The sequence below is a fragment of the Zeugodacus cucurbitae genome, chromosome 2 (assembly GCF_028554725.1).
Source record: "Zeugodacus cucurbitae isolate PBARC_wt_2022May chromosome 2, idZeuCucr1.2, whole genome shotgun sequence".
In the NCBI taxonomy this organism is placed as follows: Eukaryota; Metazoa; Arthropoda; class Insecta; order Diptera; family Tephritidae; genus Zeugodacus; species Zeugodacus cucurbitae.
This window is the reverse complement of record NC_071667.1, coordinates 46246883-46265586: the sequence shown is the minus strand read 5'-3', so window position 1 is coordinate 46265586 and position 18704 is coordinate 46246883. Positions and strand designations below refer to the sequence as shown.

The following is an 18704-nucleotide window of genomic DNA, read 5'->3' as shown; positions in this document are numbered from 1 at the left end:
TATTATTATTTGTTAAAAATGATAAACCATAACAAAACATTTCAAATCCAATAAATTCTTCCAAAATGAACCATTTCCGACACTTATACTTCTATTTGGCGCTGATCAATAATTTTAAGCTTTTTTATAAAATTCAAAATTTTTTTCAATTTGCACATTTCTTTTGAATTTTACAAGTATTATTTTTAATTCTGGTAATATATAAAGGACAGAGTCTAGATTGCTCTGTAGACACAGAATATAAAAATAAAATTAAAAACACTTTCGAATATTTAAATCTGTTTATAATTAAAGAAACAAACACCATCTTCCTCATGTAAACTTCAGGCTCAAATATATATTGTTTTATATCCGAATATTAGTGCCTTAAGGTATGAACCGATATCTCTGTATCATAGAATCAAATAACGTTAATGATTTGTATTGGTTTATTAAGGAAAAGAGAACGACTTCCTCCGTTTATTTATTTAATCACATTATGCTAATATATATAACATTATAATATTCTAATAAAATAATTTGAGATATCTACATAAAACAAATATAATCATATGAGAGGTTTCGAGAGTCACCTTGGGTTGATTGGTTGGTTGAAAAAGGAGGCATTGTGAGTCTGACCGCAAGAGGCCGCACTTAGGCCATCCTTAGGCTCATAGTTCTTCTCAGAGGTACCCCCATAAGCGCCACCTAAACAACTCGGTCGATTTGACGAAACTTCGAAGGTTTTTCCATCCCAGTTGCACAATTTCTCTTAGGTTAGAGTATTGGGAGCCGTGGAAAGTGTCCCTTTTTAACCGACTGAGGTTTGGGCATTCGCAGAGATAATGCTCTAGCGTCTCATCATTCATTTTAAAATCAGACACAGAAGTTAATTGATCAATTAACCGGCCTTTGGTCGATTAAAGCGCTGATTTGATCGATTTACCATACAAGAGAATAATATTATTTTACAACAATAATTTTAAATAGATAATAATTTTTCTGAATAAAATAGCAATCAGCTGATGAAACTTAAAAACTTCTTATGAACAGCAAAAACAAAAATGTATAACTGCTAACGTTAATCGAGTAGCCGGTTGTGCGAAAGGTAAAAACTTGATTCTCAATTATAATCTCAATGTATTAAATTAATTTGGCTTTGCGAAATGCCTATAAGGAGATCTTCACATTCAGTATTTGGGCGCTTCAAACAAAAAGTCTAGTTCTGAAAATTTGTTAGATGAAAGTTCCTAGAAAATCAATGGACTAAGTGTTCTGAAAGAAAGTATTTCCACAAAGTTTAGTTGATATTTATTGTAGTTTGTGAAATAATAAACCATTTCAAAATTCAGTTTCATTAATATAAGGCTTGTATGTGTGAATATCTCCTCCAACAAACATTATAAATGAATAATATTTGGGCCTTTTGAATCTTGAAAAAGTCAAATCATTGTGACATCTTTAAAATGCTCCACCTATTGCGTTAAGTTACACTGATTTTATGCAGGTTCAAAAATATATATTTAATTTGATTGGGTGCATGAAACGAAAACGAAAAGCTCGTAGAAAGGGGTCACATTTAGTGGCACTAATGGTGTTGGTCAACGAAGCTAAATTCAAATTATTTATACATTAGCGCCTAATGAAGCGTACAACTGACCCTTGCTAAGCAGGACCTTCACGGTCAGTTAACTGCGTGAAAACGTTAAACACGCTGCTTGTGAGATTGTGCACAGCCAAATCCTACACACTTTCGCAAAGGAGCATTAAAAATCAAAGCACGTCATAAAGTCGGCCGCAAGTCATTTGGGCGCACTTTTTTCTCGAATACCAGAAAAAATAGGCAGATTGTGTGTGTGTAGTGCACATTTAGATTTACACGACAAAGTATGCGGTTACCTGTTGGCGAAAAGGTTTACGTGTATACACAGAATAATATTGATGTATGCGTGTGTGGGTGTTTGCTTTCGCAGGCAACTACACGTGTTGCACTGTAAGGTGTGTCACTCGTACGTGGGACAAATTAAATTTCGTTTAATATCGCAGGGCCATTAATTTCACTTATGTATGTGGAAGCTTCCTTTTCAACCAAAGCAAATTGTCGAAGCAAATGCTGCAATAACATTTAATTTTATCTAATCTGCGATCATAAATCATGGCCTCATATGTGGCATTTCGGTGCTGTGTCAGTGCGTTCACCTGTTTACTACTACTAATAATGTTTAATTATCCGCTGTGCTTTTTATAGACTATAGACAATAGAGTTACTATTGCTCGTCATTGGCAGTCAATAATGTAATGTCCGCGATGTAGTTAATCATATTTGTTGTCACAGCTCGTAAGTGCCGAATTGCTGGAGGGTTGAAATACTTTGGGGGGCATACGGCCATTTGGCTCCATCTCCCTTATGCAAGCAAAGTACGGTGCTCCGTGATCTACAAACAATACCCATATTTCCCATATCGACTACTATTGATTGGCATTAACCCGGCCGAATTGTTTCCATCAAACAATATGGTCCTTGGGTGAGAATTTTTAACGGAAAAATAATAACCTATAGAAAACTACCTTCCTTGAGCAACCACAACCGATTTCAAAACATTTGGCATAAAAAAGACAAAAGAAAGTATACAGATTTCAAAACTACCCCTCCAATAGGTTGTGGCCGCCGCCTTTGCTTTTGGCTTTTTTTATAGAATTTGCTATTTTCACTTTTATCAAATACTTTTTACAAATATTTACAAGAACACAAAGCTTTTAAGTGGTCACAATCGGATGAATGCCTATAAAAGACAAATATAGAAATGAAGTAAGGAAGTACTATGTTTGGACGCAACCTAATATTATTTTACTTTATTGAAAGTAAATTTTTATAATACAAAGTCTAACCTATTAAGAGAAACTCATCTCATAATGCACTGAAATGAAAAAAAAATTGGAATCTCATTTTTAAGCGCAGTATTACCGTTTAATTCTATTGAGATAAAGTGAAACTTCTCTAATTCGAATCACCATAGTCCATAAAAAAACTTTGAGTTATAGAATTTTTGATTAAAAAATTAATTGTTTTAAAAAGTTGGAAAATATAGATTTATATAGATTTACATACATACATTGCAATTGTTTGGCTCTTGACGTCTTTATCCCATGCTTTTGTTACATGATTTATGAAATAAATTAAAGTAATATCACATTTTTTACTATCCTCCATATGATATAAAAAGACTTTATCAAAATTGCGCCTCAATAGTAAAATTTTAAATTTTGTATTATGCTCTGGTCGAAAAGTTCGATTTATGGAAGGACATTTGTATGAAATTTGAGTTCTATTGCCAAGTCAAGAGTTCGAGTTATGGAGATCTTTGAGATATGCAAGTTCCACTGTATTTCTCTAACAAAAAGGTATGTATGGCTTAAAGTCATGTAGAGATACGAAACTGATTAATCGATATATGTATACTAATGTCTCGACCGATTGTACCGAAAGAACATGCACACTTTATTTCACAGGGGAACCAAAATTAATATACTCTTTCCATCATGGAATATATAGACTGATGCTCTTAATTATGAATTTTCTTAAATTAGATAATACCGCGTCCATCCACATTCGAACTGGTCTAAAGAATTATGCTCCATAAGAATTATGTTTCAATTTAACACTTAAGCAGTCATTATTTCGATATTTGTTTTCTGATAATTTTGGTATATTATACATAAGTAGTACATATATAAATCTAATATTAATTACTCTCAAATAATTTCCCTTAGCCAATATGTTGCGTGTGTATAAAGTTGTTTGTAACTTCATATATTGTTGTGATAATTTTTTCATCGTATGAACAAGTCGTTAATCTGTGATATTTCAGCTCACAGCTGTTGCCTGCTGTACATAATATATACGAGTATACATATGAAAAGTCAATTCACCTATATTTTATTGGGTCCACATTGATGGCTTATATTTTCAATTAATTCGAATTGTTCAAAATATTGTGTGTGGCCAATATTCAACATACTATATTGTGACCTATAGCAGAGAAACGCAAGCATATTAATAATATGCCCAACTTTAAAAATGTTTTTCAGACGTTGATTTTAGAAATGCGGTTATGATTGCCAGGTTGGTAAGTATCTCTCTGGTGAACAATACTCAAATTCTAAAAGCCACAAAAGATAATAATAATCTGAAAGGCGTCATAAACTTCTTCAGTTTCATATAACTCATAAACTCTTTTATTTGATGCTCCCAAGAACACTATTCCGTAACACGGTTGATTTAATCAAATTCTCGAGTTTTTCCACTCGAACTTGACCTTTATATATCACCCGTAGACATAGCTGGAAGGTCGCGAAAACTGCAATCATACTTAGGGAATCCGTGATGACCTTATTTTTAAACTTCTCGACTATTGCAGGTACTCTGATAGTAGAGCGTCGATATTAGCCTTAAGTTCACTGACTATGCACTCAAGGCTAAAGTATCAGTGGCATCGTTATTCGGCTAGGCTAGGGTTCCTGGACCCAGCGGAATAGCGGGAAATTACAAGGCTGATAAGCTTGCAAGGGTAGGAACGTTAGTTTCACTATAAGTAGCATGGAAGCATGTAGGAGCAGCGTTGTCCTATTGTGGTGTACTATTGGACAGATGGACCTCTTCGCCCTCTGTAAAGTTTACCTCTCCTTAGTTGTAGGTGTTCTAATTGGCCATTGTCCCTTCGGGATCTACGTTATAACGGATGCTAGCTGGATGGATGTAGCTGTGGAATTATCTCATTACTTTTTTCTGGAACGTTCCGCATTTGCGAGATCAAGGACAATATTTCTAGGATCTCACTCTTTTGAACAACCTCGCGAAATATCGGATATAGAAGTGAAAAATCTCAGAAATATTGTTTGTTATCCGGGCGCTTTGTCGAATTCTAATACCTAATCTAGGGAGGATACTGGTTTTATAAAGGACTGTCTTTCATAGTCTATGCGTGTTTCTCTCTGGGAACATAGACTACCACTCCAGCTTTGCTATAAATTTGGAACATTAGGAACCGTGAAACACATCCCACCTCACCTTCTTCGCCGTATGTTCTGCATTCTACCGACGGGGAAAGAACCCAGTGAATCCAAAATAATTGTTTGTTATTGGTGGTGCTTCAAGAACTGAGGTGTTCCTATAGCAGCCATTATTTCAAATAAAGAAGCTAAACGGTCTTGGACAACTCATGGGGAAAAGGTTCCCGACCATACTCGATTGGGCCAATTTTTCCGCTTTTGATATGATTTGTATTTTTGGGTACCCCAATGATTTTTACCGAGTTTGCCACTAAAAGTCTATTGGTAGGCTAGACTCCTATAGTCTTTTAGTTTAATACCAAAAATCCTGCTCTTAAGCCAACTCCACTTTTGGATCCATAAGTAAACTCATAGATATCTTCGACGGTACTGTCGAAAACTTTACTTTTGAGTTATTTGTCCCTATTGGAGAACTAATGGTTTGTATTTAAATTTTTAGAGACCTATATTGTCGGTTAATCCGGGGATAAGATTCAGTATGATATTATCAATATATTTGACAATTTGATATGAAACATTTTTTTTTTGTATTATTTTTGGGACATTCTTTCATTCTATAATAAAGTATCAGAATATAAAGGAATACTAATGGTAAGTAACGATTATATAAAAAAAGTTATAATTTTAAACCGGAGAGATTAGGCTGTCTGTCTATTTATTCTATTGCACCCCCTTATATGAAGAAGTTTACGTCAACAAAGCTGCTTAAAATGCTACACTGTGACCGGCAGAAAATTGGGTGGTGAAAGCTTTGGCAAAAGTTTTATTGATAAGAAAGCTTCGCCCAAACACCAAACAGCTGATTTGCCTGCTAGCTGGAAAAAGTAAAGATAAACAAAAGGAAGTTGCACGAACATAGTTCGCCTTTACAACGTAGCGGCACATAAAATGCGAAGCACGCATCGCACGCGTTTCAGTATTGACGACGACGCCGACAGGAGCACAACGCAATCAAAATTAAGGCCGCAGCCGTAGTGTATCCATCCTTAGACAGTTAGTCATAAGGGTGAAGGAATAGTGTTGGTACTAGTTACTGAATACCAACTGGCGGATGCACCAAAAGCAAATGTGTGGGTGTTAACCAATAGTTGCATATATACTATATATGTACACACACACCCTCATGTAAACGGCTTTTACTGAGTGCGAACACAGTAAAAATAGTTTTGAAACATACGTGAAGTTTAACGCATATTTAACTGATAACATAGTAATCCGTTGGTGACCAGATTTAAACATATGCTATTATTCATAGTGCACAGAAACAGATGTATAGAAACATCATATTAAAATGCGTGATGACACAAAAAATAGTTACAACACGATAGAGGTGTGAAGTGATTTGTACGTTTTGAAGGAGAGTGAGAGTGCAAGAAAAAATTTTACAGGTAATAATAAAGCTAAATATTTAAAAAACGCAATACCAGAAAAAATAAAGCAATTGAGAATTTCGGACATCATAAAGGTATTAAGCAAAACGTGCGTCAACCGATTAATATTATTGTTGTGATTGAGTGAAGCAAAACTAATGGTAATGATCGGAAGTCATTCTAAGATTTAAAAGTGATTGTTGCTCGCTTTTATAATACAGTATCTATTAATTATACACCGAATACAAAAACAAAATTACAAAAAAATAATTTCTTCGGAAAACCTCTCAAATATGAAGTGTTGATGAATAATTTATATCATCACAAGTACGCTGAAGCGATTAGCGTGTTAAACTCGCCAAATTGGCCGACACAATTTTCACGCGCCTGAAGTGATACCAACGCTCTACAAAGTGTTTATTCGCCGAAATTGAGAAAAATAGCTGTTGATGGTATTTGGATATTTGCGCGGTATATAAAGCGATGAATGAACGCACTCGTACGCCTTCTATAAGTCATAAATTCCAAACTTAATTACTGTGAGTATTCGAGCTAAACAAGCAGTGAGAAAATATTTACTGAAAGGTGGAAGAAATTATTAATCGAAGGAAAGGTGGCAAACAACAATACTGAAATTTGTATAATTTAAGATATAACAAAAAGTACAGTGCAGTGCAGTATAATTATTAAAGTGTTTGCTATTCAATGTACTAAGTTTCGGGGACTTTTCTTAAATCAATTTGTGCCGAAAAAAAATGTAGAAAATATTGCAATGGAAATTATTATTAAGAACGTGATTATTAAATGTACTTTTAAAAGTGAAATTCACAAAATGAAAACGAGAGGTTACTGACATTCCGTAGACAATCTATCAGACAAACTATCTAAAAATATTGAAAATCAAAACCGATATTGCAAGGAGAAATAATTAAATTAACCTCAACTAAACTGCTTTGTGACAACCAGGTTAACACTCTCCACGGTAAACTTGAGCGCTAAATTTGCACACATAGTTAATTAAGGTTTTCGACTTACTCTTATGATGCTTTGGAATATCATTGCTCAATGTCATTTATACTCTATTACCTTCGCAGTACAAATATATTTCTTCAGAGTATAAAAATACAATAGGGGTATTCAGACCGAGCCTGTTATTCTGGTAATTCGTTAGTTGATACTTTGTCAAAACACTTAACTGCGAACATACTTTTTGCTCCATCTCAGTAGTGTTTTAGAAATCAGAGAAAAAGTTGACAAGCTTGTTAGACTGGTACTTCGTTAATGTTAATTTATTAATTTTACAAAAACAAAGTCCACGTGAAAAATAAGGAATTAACAAAGTTGCGTGAATACCACTAATATATATTTTAATAAATATATTTTAATAAATGTATATAATTTCGGAAAATATGTATATATGTATATGTTGAACAATTTATAATCAATTTAAAATAAGCACACATTTTTTGTCCAGGATCAGCGGTTATCTTCCATAACCGACGGTGAATGTAAGTTTTGAAGAATTTCACTCGCTTGTATTCCTTGATCCCAATGGAGCACTCACTTAGATATATTAGGAGATATTTCCACTAAAAAGAATAGCAATATATACCTAATATGAAAAAATAAAGTTGAATCACCTCACTTGTTCTGATATTTTGTGTAAAACTTTTGATTAAAGTGGTGACAATTACATTTTTGGTTGGTATTGATGCAAGCTTTATATAGTTTTTTTCGAGTAGACTTTAAAGATCAAAGCCAAAGATAGGGAACTTTGGAACAACCTCAAAATCTAACGATGAACACGTATCTTATTTTTTGACGCCATTTTTCTTTTTCTTTAAGTTAATTTTTAAACACCGTTTACTTAAACCGTATTAAATATAAAATTAATGAAAATCGAGATACATATATAACATTATTCCTACTAAATTAAGAATGTATTACAAGTATTACAAGATAATTAGAAGATGATGCTCCATCAGCAATCTAACATTTCATCAATTATATGGATTACTTGTGAAATATTGGAAATAACTTCGGTATTGGTGTATAATTTCGGGAAATTGCTTTGAAGAGTTCAAATCGCATAAAGTGCTTTTTGCGATGAACGTAAAAAATAGAACAAAGAAGGCCATTTAACTTTTCGTGGGAACACTTTTTCAAACAATGAATGAATTTACGCGTGAATTTCTTGGTGAAGTCGTGAATTTCATGATTTTGGAGTACATTTGAGAAAAATATATGTATGTATGTATGAAAATTGTGTAAATACTTGAGAGAAAATATTTATCACAAAAGTATCTGTGTATACATAATAAAAAAACGAGATAAACAGTGTTAACTGGAAACAACAAAGAATATAAAAACTTACATACATACATATCCATCTAATGGACACGCACATCTCTCAAAGCTCGTAAATTGAAGTTTTTATTACTTTGGATTAATTTACGATGAAAAGGTAAAAAACATTAAAAATGTGGCGAATAAAATGATGGAGGCGTCGGGCGCAAAATTGCTTTTGTTCAAATAATAGCAAAGTTCATACCCGCGATATTCCCTTTTTTATTGATTGGTGGTGTGAACTGACACAAAAAGACACACACATTTGCATAAGTGATCAATCTGATATTTTCCACTTCTCGCTTACTTTCTCTCAAGTATAAAAGAACAATAGCCTTAGAATAGATTTCAAGAGTGTTGGGGCAGAAGGGCACGAGCAAAACCGACCACTGACCGACCCAAAAAAACCGGTTCTTCACTGAAAACCGACTACCCACTCGTCGAATTTTTGTCCCAAAGCCCCACCTACCGACCGCACACACTGCCACGAGTGTGTCCCAAAAAAACCCGATTCCAAAAAGTAACCGGTTACTGCAGTACTAGGCATATGCCGCAAAAAACCAAAAAAATCCGGAAGCAAGAGCCCCAACCTACCCACTGCCCCTACCCACCGAATTTATTGGGTTTTTTGCGGCATATGCCTAGTACTGCAGTAACCGGTTACTTTTTGGAACCGGGTTTTTTGGGACACACCCGTGGCAGTGTGTGCGGTCGGTGGGTGGGGCTTTGGGACAAAAATTCGACGAGTGGGTAGTCGGTTTTCAGTGAAGAACCGGTTTTTTTGGGTCGGTCAGTGGTCGGTTTTGCTCGTGCCCTTCTGCCCCAACACTTCTCAACCGATTTATATCGCACATTGCATAAATCTGGAAAATACGGACATATATCTGGTTTTGGCCTCAGCAAAAATCGCTATGATTAAGTGTAGAAATATGACAAAATATGGCATACAACAGTTAAGGGTGCTCACAAGTGTCGTATTTTTAAGAATATTAAAATATGACATAAGACATACAACAAAGCTTGTGAATTGCCTAACTATTTATTTGGCTCACACAACTTTATTAATATTCAAACCCATCTCCTATTGAACATTTTGAAGTTTTGAGTAACTTAAGTTGCGAAATAAGGTTTCTTGGCATCATTATACCAGGTTTGCGTAATGATAACTATTAGTTCTTTATAAGAAAAAGTTGATCCTGGCGCAGACCAATCTTAGATGTAAATTCAGATATGGAAAATTACTCGATTAATTTGAACTAAATTTGGAACATGTCTTGATACTACAATAACACAATTTGGAAAAGTAATAACATAATGAGTTAAAGTAATTTGTAAATGAAATCACCATACTACGCCTTCCTTTAAAACACACGCTTGTTTGTCACATTAGTTTATTTTTTTATTCATTAGATAACTCAATCATTTATCTCACAGTGTGTCTCATATGAAATGTCTCTTATTCAAAACGGTTTAAATCCGCTCCCACTCACAGGATGACCATAACTTTGGAGACTTTTGACATAATATATATAGATATTGGACTATATTTGAGATATCTGAACATATTTAGAGAAATATATCACTTCATAGCACATATTGATGAAAAATGTGTATATGCGCATATTTTGATTATCAATTTTTATTTTGTATCTATATACGGGATTAGTTATTGTTTAGAATGAAGAAATACAGTTTTTAGTATTCCTAAATGTAGACACCTTTTTGCTTTTGCTGTCGTAGAATTCATATTGCATTGGTGTAACCTTTTTGCCCAGTGGATTTCTATTAGTTTTTACTTCAGATGTATGTAAATATATATATTTTTGAAAACACATAACATGTGTTAGGCATTTCTAGACATTCGGCAATAAAACGGTTTTGATGGCTTTGGTATTGAAAAGGCTGACATGTTGGTGCAGCTGCTGCCTCCACTTATATTTTAGTACTCGTGTCAGTACAATTTGTTGCTATAGTTGCGATAGAGTCTCGTTGTTTTTCAGCTGCTAGTGTATGTACACGAAATATTCGAGTGAAAACCATAGGTGGTCCTCCAACTCGTTGCGCGCAATCATTTTGCGCTTCATCAATGTGTCCAGACAAGGCTCAATAAATTCATAAATTAATTTCTTAATGTAACAAGCAATGCACATATTTCATATAGAAGAGCACAAGTCTATATTTCATTATTTTAAAAAGGTGTGAGTGTTCGCAGATTTGTTTGGTAGTTGTTGTTGCTTCGACAGCAAATGCTTCTGCGGCGAAATCATCGTCTTCGATTCGTTTCCAAAACAAATTTACACGTGAAAATTAAAAATTAACCGACTGAAATTAAAACAAAAGTGTAGAGTGATTATACCAGTCTATTGAGTTATGCCAGTTGTTTGTTCGTTTCACCTAGATACAAGATTTGGCGAAGCAATAGTTTTTTGCTGAAGTTTGTCTGTATGAAATCTAATGAGTCGTGACAAAATATTTATGGCCCCAAATGTATTTTCATAAAAATCATAGTCATTGACCTATCAAACATCACTCGCTGAATATACTAGTTTAGTTAACTCAAGGGATGTTTTTATATCCGTAAGTTAATTGAGTGTTTTGTACATAACAATCATCAGGATGACGGTTGATTAAAAAAATTCTGTCTGCTCACGCAAATAATTATTTAAATAGTATTAAGATATTCTAAAGATGTTGCTATTCTAAATGGAGGAATGTATTGTCACTCCCACGAAATGGTAAAAGAAATAAAGAACCAAGTAAGCTAGAAGCATCAAATTTTTCGAGTGGTCACATAGAAGCATGTGTGGTTTTGCGTTATTTGATAAGTGGTTCCAATTTTACTATTAATATTGAAATAAATAAATAAATATAAGTTATTTAAAACATGTAAACGAACCCCGAATGGTAATTTGCGTTTCACTTCTTATTTTATAATGTGAGAAAGTTAAAATGAGGTCATAACGAAATCACAGCATTTGATAGGTAACTATAGAGTGGCAATTGAGACTCATTCATTTTGGGTTTACAATTTTTCTACTGACTTTTTACTATAGAGCTTCTTAGCCAATTTTGTCTTTAGCCTTAGTAAATATTTAATCTGGCCATTTTAACTCTTTGGTATCTTCTTAGATCAACTGTTACACATACATATGTTAAATCTAATTTTTTTTTGGAATGCTTAAGAAATGTATTTAGACTTTTTCTTATACGTTTTAATTTCTTTCCGTGTGGGGGTATACCAGCAAAACAATGTCAGTATGATGTACTTTGAGAACTGGAAACGTGTGGGAAGACATCTATTAATAAATCTCCCTCTGTCGGTAACAACATTCACGTTTCTATGCTGAAAGCAATATTGAAATATTGTTGCATATTCAGCAGCATAAATATGTACATAAGTATTTACGAGTACATGCCGGCACAAATTGTTTGCATATTCTAAAATAAAAAATACTTATGTATATGTACTTGTGTAGACCTTTATTATTTATATCGACATGTCCTCGAGGCGAAAGGTTATTGTATATGTCAACATAAGCCTTAAATGGGCTCCAGTTATGGTAGGTTAAGGAAACAATTTGAATAATAGAACAAGGAGAGTGAGATTAATGCATTCACTTATGTTGTTATCTCTTTGCTGCTTGTGCTCTTTTCCGGAATGATTTTGTATCATAGAAGTAAGGCAGGGCTTAGTAGGGCGAGAATTAGATATTCTAGCTGATTTATTAAATACAAACAGGAATAAATATTTAAATATATAAATTCAAAAATGAAATTCACGGTTTCCAGGAGAGTTTTTATGAGAAGAAGAATTAGAGTTAGAAGATTTACCTAATGAATCTATTTATGAAGCTATGAAAACTACTGCATTGTATTGGATGTCAGGTTAAAAGGGTGAGGCCTTAAAAATCAGTATTTTTAAAAACTGTCAGTAAGGAAGAACGAATCGAATTTCTGCATTTCGTCCTTTACTAAATGTATATTTGAGTGTATAAAAATAGATTTGTATTGACATTTTGAAACAAAATGGTGGTTACTGGGCCAAAATAGAAATCGAAATGTTACTCTGGAAGTAAATGCTAACTATCCAAAGCGAAGATTTGCAAACCGGCATTCTTTTGCTTCATTAAAGGCTCAAGTAGATTTAATGCCGCACTGAAATGCAATCTATTGTTAGTATTGTTTTCTTTTTTTCCTGTGTGAGCTGTCATGTAGGTCGCGCATTGTCTATTTTCTCTTCCAATTTCGCAATAATCGTTTTTAAATGTAGCAATACCCACAATCGCACACACAATTCTCAGAAGCATATTGTGTTGCGTATACGCCCCAGGCAATAAATTGAAACATATGTACATATGTATGACTTGCCATACATGTTACGTACATAAGTGCACGCAAAAGGAACGTGTGAATATGTGTGCGCGCATAATTTTAAACAGTGTACGGATTTTCATTCAACGTTAGTGTTGAAGACATAAAAGTACTTAAACGCCCACACATACACTTTCGGGCTGCGGCACTTATGAGCTTCTACTCGTATATGCATATACTATATACTCTTGTATACTTATTTATTAGATATGCGTGTGAGTGTGTTGAGGCGTGTTAGTTTATTGTAAGTACACGCACATTCTCAAATTTTATGACCATTTTATAGGTGGTCATAAAATATGTAAAGGACAGCGCTTTTCGCCAAATGGCGTTGGGCTAATTTTCTCTTTCAAAGCGCGAAATAATAACAAAAAAGTGAAATGGTGTAAATAAATAATGCCTTGAGTTGTGTGTTGTTTGAAGCAAAAGTGACGAAAAAAGAGATTGAAAAAGTGCACTTAACAAGTAGAATGGACGAATAAAAAGTGTGTATCATAAAAATTATATAAATAGCGTTCGGAAGAAACTTCAAATTTATTGCAATTTAAGTATCTATGCGAAAAAATTTTAAATTACTGATTAAGAAAAATTTTCGTTGGTTTTTTGGGAAAAGACTTCGGAGAGGCTTACAATTGAACAATATTAAAAATATGGATATTAATTTGAAAAAATTTTATTCGGTCTTTTCCCAATTATAGGCCGATGTTAATGCCAATGCCCACTCTTTAATTCATTCAAAACAAATATCACAACAAAGCGTTTTCTCCACTTCCATTGTCCTTTTCTTTTTCCTTTCCAATTTTTGATGATGCAGCTCGAAGTATGATTGTTACTACGAATCGCTGCTGAATCGCAACAAAATCGATAATCGATTTCTTAGTTACTGTTGATGTAAAGTGGTCCCAATGACACCATGTTATCGAAGAAATTAGCACCATTTGTACTTTCAATTTAATGCAAAATTTATTTATTTTTTTTACTATACCTTATTTTACTATATCAAGGAATTGGTCCATACTCCGTCCGAGGATATCACTGCTTCACCAAATTCTCATTTAATCTATACCGTGTAAATGCGAATGTGCCATTCAAAAAGTCTCTGTTCATGGGTTACATGCATGTATAACCTTACAGAGACTCTGGTTCTCGAACCAGTGCTCGGTTTTAGGACGTCTTATTGTAGTGCAGCCACTTTTCTAGCATGATCTCTGAAGGTAGACGTACCCGATGGAACTACGAAACACCAGTTGGAAGTCGTGATATATGAGACAATCTGCACTGCAGTTCGCACTTCTTCTTTATTGCCAATGTGGCACTTTTAATCGTTCTTCATTTCCCGAGGCACTTGCTGGAAGCCAGTCGAGTAACATGGAATAAATATGTATTTTCTAATTTTTCAGCTGACTATTTGTGGACAGGGAAATACAAAGTTATCTATCAGCTCAACCCCCGAGCCAGTCGTGTAACCTTTACTGTGCCGCCGTGGTAGTTTCATTAATATGTGTTATCAGATAACATGTTTTCTAGATATTTTACAACATATTCGGTAGATATGTACACGCATACATACATATGTACTGCGTGTACCTGGGGACATGCATATTTCCCCAATATAAATTAATAACATTTAATGCAGATAATTAAGTCGATAGCAAATATGTGAGATTAAAAGTAACAGCACAACAATAAAATATTGATAAAATATACTCGCAAACACGAAACAATAGGGCGGCAGTGTTATGAAAAGTCACTTTGCTTAGTGACATTTCTGAATTTTGTGCGGCCAATAAAACGTTATTTGCTTTCTTTGCTGACGTTGTTAAATATTTATTGTTTGCTTTGATTTGACTAAATCTAAGGTTTGGAAGTTAATTTACTTGTGGCATTCCATTGTTTGCTTTAATATTTAAGTGTGTGATGTATGTAAGAAAGTGCGTAAATTCTTAATTTTAATAACGGAAAATTTTCCGAAAAGACATAAATATTTGTATCATATATTGAATGCTCAAAATATGAGACATGTAATAAAAACAGAAGCGAAGTATATTGAAGACAACCCACCTAACCACTGGCCAGAATTTAATTTTTGACACCATTGTATATATAATATATATCTCAGAACTACGATGTCTGTGTATCGAATTCATAGCCGCGTCTACAATTTTTTTATAACTACTTAAAGTACAATTCACTGCGAATTTTGGTGGAATATGCAGTCACTACTGTTATGTCACTCCTTTGAATAGAGTCCCAAGCGGTTACGATTCATCAAAAATCCACCTCTCATATATTATATATTTAAAGTATTAAAATAGCAGAGCATCTCTAACCAATAATACCAGAAACGTGAGAGGAATCCTTTTGAAAATTGGCTTCGTCGCCTATTTTTGAATAGAGAAACCATAACTCAATTTTGAGTCTTATGGGGTTATTTGATTTTGGATAACATGACCAAGGGCATAGGGAAGAATATATAAGTATGTCACCTTTCATATCGGTTCAATGAATTCTAGTGACATACCTTCATCAATCAGAAATAAAAAAAATAGCTATTTTTCTCTTAAATACTTTCTAAGGGCATTCAATACGATTAACATATAAGGTACAACGTTTAATCGCCTTTTTCCCATATCTACTTTCAAAAAGGTCGAAATAACCTTATAAAATGTCACGTAAGGTGTTTTCATGGTCTTTTAAAAAATATTGCATTTGTGAATTTTAATAAAAAGCCTTGCAATATTATACACACAGATTTAATATTGCCTTCAGAAAAAAATGATCACCATTACGATTTATATTTGCCTTTTATCTGTAGCGTTTTGCCATCACGGACTTTTCTTAACTTTTTTGGCTCGATTTACATTAAATAAACATGATCAAAAACAAAAACTGTTAGATATTGTTATAAAAATGCTCTACAAAAGACAGTAATTGTAGAGATTTATTTAACTTTTAAATTGATTAAATATATGATTGATGATGACCACATCCTATTTATAAATGCACATACAAATTAAATTAAATATTGTTTTCTTTTCAGGGCTATTTTTCATGCGGCGAATGGGAAGTTTTAAATAACAGTTAAAGTGAAGGCAAACAGTGAATTTTCGTTTTTGCAAAAGCCCGAAGGTATACCGATGTGAATTGGGGTTTAAGCGAATTTCTCGAAATTATTCAGCCAAAGGCATCCTGTGGAGCTAAAGTTCTCAATTCACTTGCATCGAAAAAAATTAATCATGGTGAGTATATACGAAATAAGAAAATAAATAATAAACACTTTTTTGGTAGTGGGAGATTTCAATCATTATATTAAGTATATGGGCGCTAGGGAAAGTACTGAACGAATTTTTAGCACCAGAGCACATTAGTTTCAGGATAAGGTGTCCACTTAAAGGGCGTTAAGAAATCTTAGAAATTTCTCGATTTTATCACTTGTCCATTATTTGAAACTAAAAATTACACTCTCTACTGTAATCCTTTGTTCAAAATAATGGTTTAGTAGCTTCCTCTCCTCTTTATCTTTAATACCAACTTTCGAAGAGTACATTCATCACGATATCTCATTTTTTTCTATACAGAGTATACTAATATTTTAATATTTTTATTGAGAAAAGAATAAACAACACATACGAATATAATGTATTGAAATCCCATGAGTTATTGCTCGAATGAAGTGATTTAAAACACGCAAGCAACGCAAACAGGAAGTAGTTTAAGCACAATTTTTATGGAGGAAACATTATACTGAATACAGAAGTTATATTTAATGCAGATAATTTAGTGATTTTGTGTACTCCTATGTAAACCACATTTCAATTGAATATTACTGTTGTTTTTGTAAATTGAAATATGTTATATATATCAAGAAATAAGTACAATAGAATTAGTACATAATCGAACTTATGTTGTATGTTTGTTTTTGAACTTAAAATTAAATCATCTTAATTAATCAACCTAAGGCTAAAGTTTCTATTTAGAAGAGTCTGGGTAGATATACATTAGTCAAATCTTTTTAAAATTTTGAATTTAACCAGGTACCGTTTTTGAACACGAGGATCTTCGTTTATGTATAATTGTTCCGGACTACAAATATATAACAAGAAGCATGAATAACTTAGCTGCTAAAGTTTTCCACAGCCTTCAGATATCTATAAAGAGTATGGCAACATTTATGGTATCTGCTGTTGCATTGTAAATATCGTAGTTACATTATTAGAATCCAATAATAAAGTAGGCGCTTAAAAAATATTAATAATCAACGATATCCAAAACAGGGATGTCACGCCATTGTTTATGAGCACTACAAGCGAATAATTCGCTTTGTCTGATGGGAGTACGAGTGAACCGTTCAGCTGATATATGTATGTACATATATAGTATACCTACTATTTGTATATATGAACTCCTTTAGCAGCGCGTAGTGTAATTAATACCAATTGAAATTTGCCTAGCAACTTGACACACAGACAAATCATTGCCACTGCACTCATCAGGCAATCACCTTAACTTTGATGGAGAATTATCCAAAGTTTTAATGAAAGGAATTTGTGAGCCCTAAAACTTTACGGTAAGGGTTCGGAATTATATTGAAGCGTAATATTGATCCAGTTTGCTATCCTCTTTTTCTTATTCTATAAAGTTAGTTTACCGTTATTGCCACAATCATTATTTTCGGCCGAATACCACACTCATGCCAAGCATGGAGTTGGCAAAGACAAACATATTTTTCTGGTTTGTGTTAATTTTTTGTGCTATTTATTATATTAAAAGTCAACCTGAATATATACGCGCAGTGATTTTTATAGGTAATTTAAAGACCAGGGATTTTTTAAGATCTTCTTCTGAAGTCAAGGCATTAAGTTGAAAAGGAACCTTCATTGTTAAAACTAATTTCAATTCTTAAAAGAGGAGGTAAAGTAAAAATAGCATAAAGTAATTTAAGGTGTTGATTATATTACACCTACTATGCAAATATGAACAGGGTATATTACGTTTGTCACGAAGTTTGTAACACCCAGAAGGAAGCGTCGGAGGCCCTATAAAGTAGATATATAAATCATCAGTATGTTGAACTTAGATTCTCGATTTAGCCATGTCCGTCTGTCTGTATATATACCAACTAGTCCTTCAGTTTTTAAGATATCGTTTTGAAATTTTGCAGTTTTTATTTTCTCTTCAAGAAGCTGCTCATTTGTCGGAACTGCCGATATCGGACCACTATATCATATAGCTGCCATACAAACTGAACGATCGGAATCAAGGGCGTGTATGGAAAACTTCCGCATTTTACTACATATCTTCACGAAATTTTGTGTGAGTTATTGTTCATAGAAATAATTTAATATCCGAAAAAATTGTTCAGATCGGTTCACTATAGCATATAGCTGCCATACAAACCGAACGATCGGAATCAATGGCTTGTATGGAAAATTCTCGCATTTGACGTGGTATCTTCACGAAATTTGACAAAGAAATGCACCTGTGAAGGGTATATTAGCTTCGGTACAGCCGAAGTTAACGTTTTTTCTTGTTTTTATACTCTCGCAACAAAAGTTGTTAAGAGAGTAT

General features: G+C 33.5%; 1 protein-coding gene across 7 annotated transcripts in view; it reads left to right on the top strand.

Moving 5' to 3' along the window:
- Positions 1-18704, top strand: part of LOC105212384 (neuropeptide F receptor) — an 82497-nt gene that overhangs the window by 12959 nt on the left and 50834 nt on the right. Inside the window, exons 1-2 of one of the 7 annotated variants that reach the window (XM_054233928.1) lie at positions 5923-6437; positions 16177-16375. In XM_054233928.1, coding sequence (XP_054089903.1) covers positions 16373-16375 — 3 coding nt within the window. In that variant the 5' untranslated portion in view covers positions 5923-6437; positions 16177-16372. The other 6 variants (XM_011184316.3, XM_054233924.1, XM_054233919.1 and 3 more) reach the window with 6 other exon arrangements.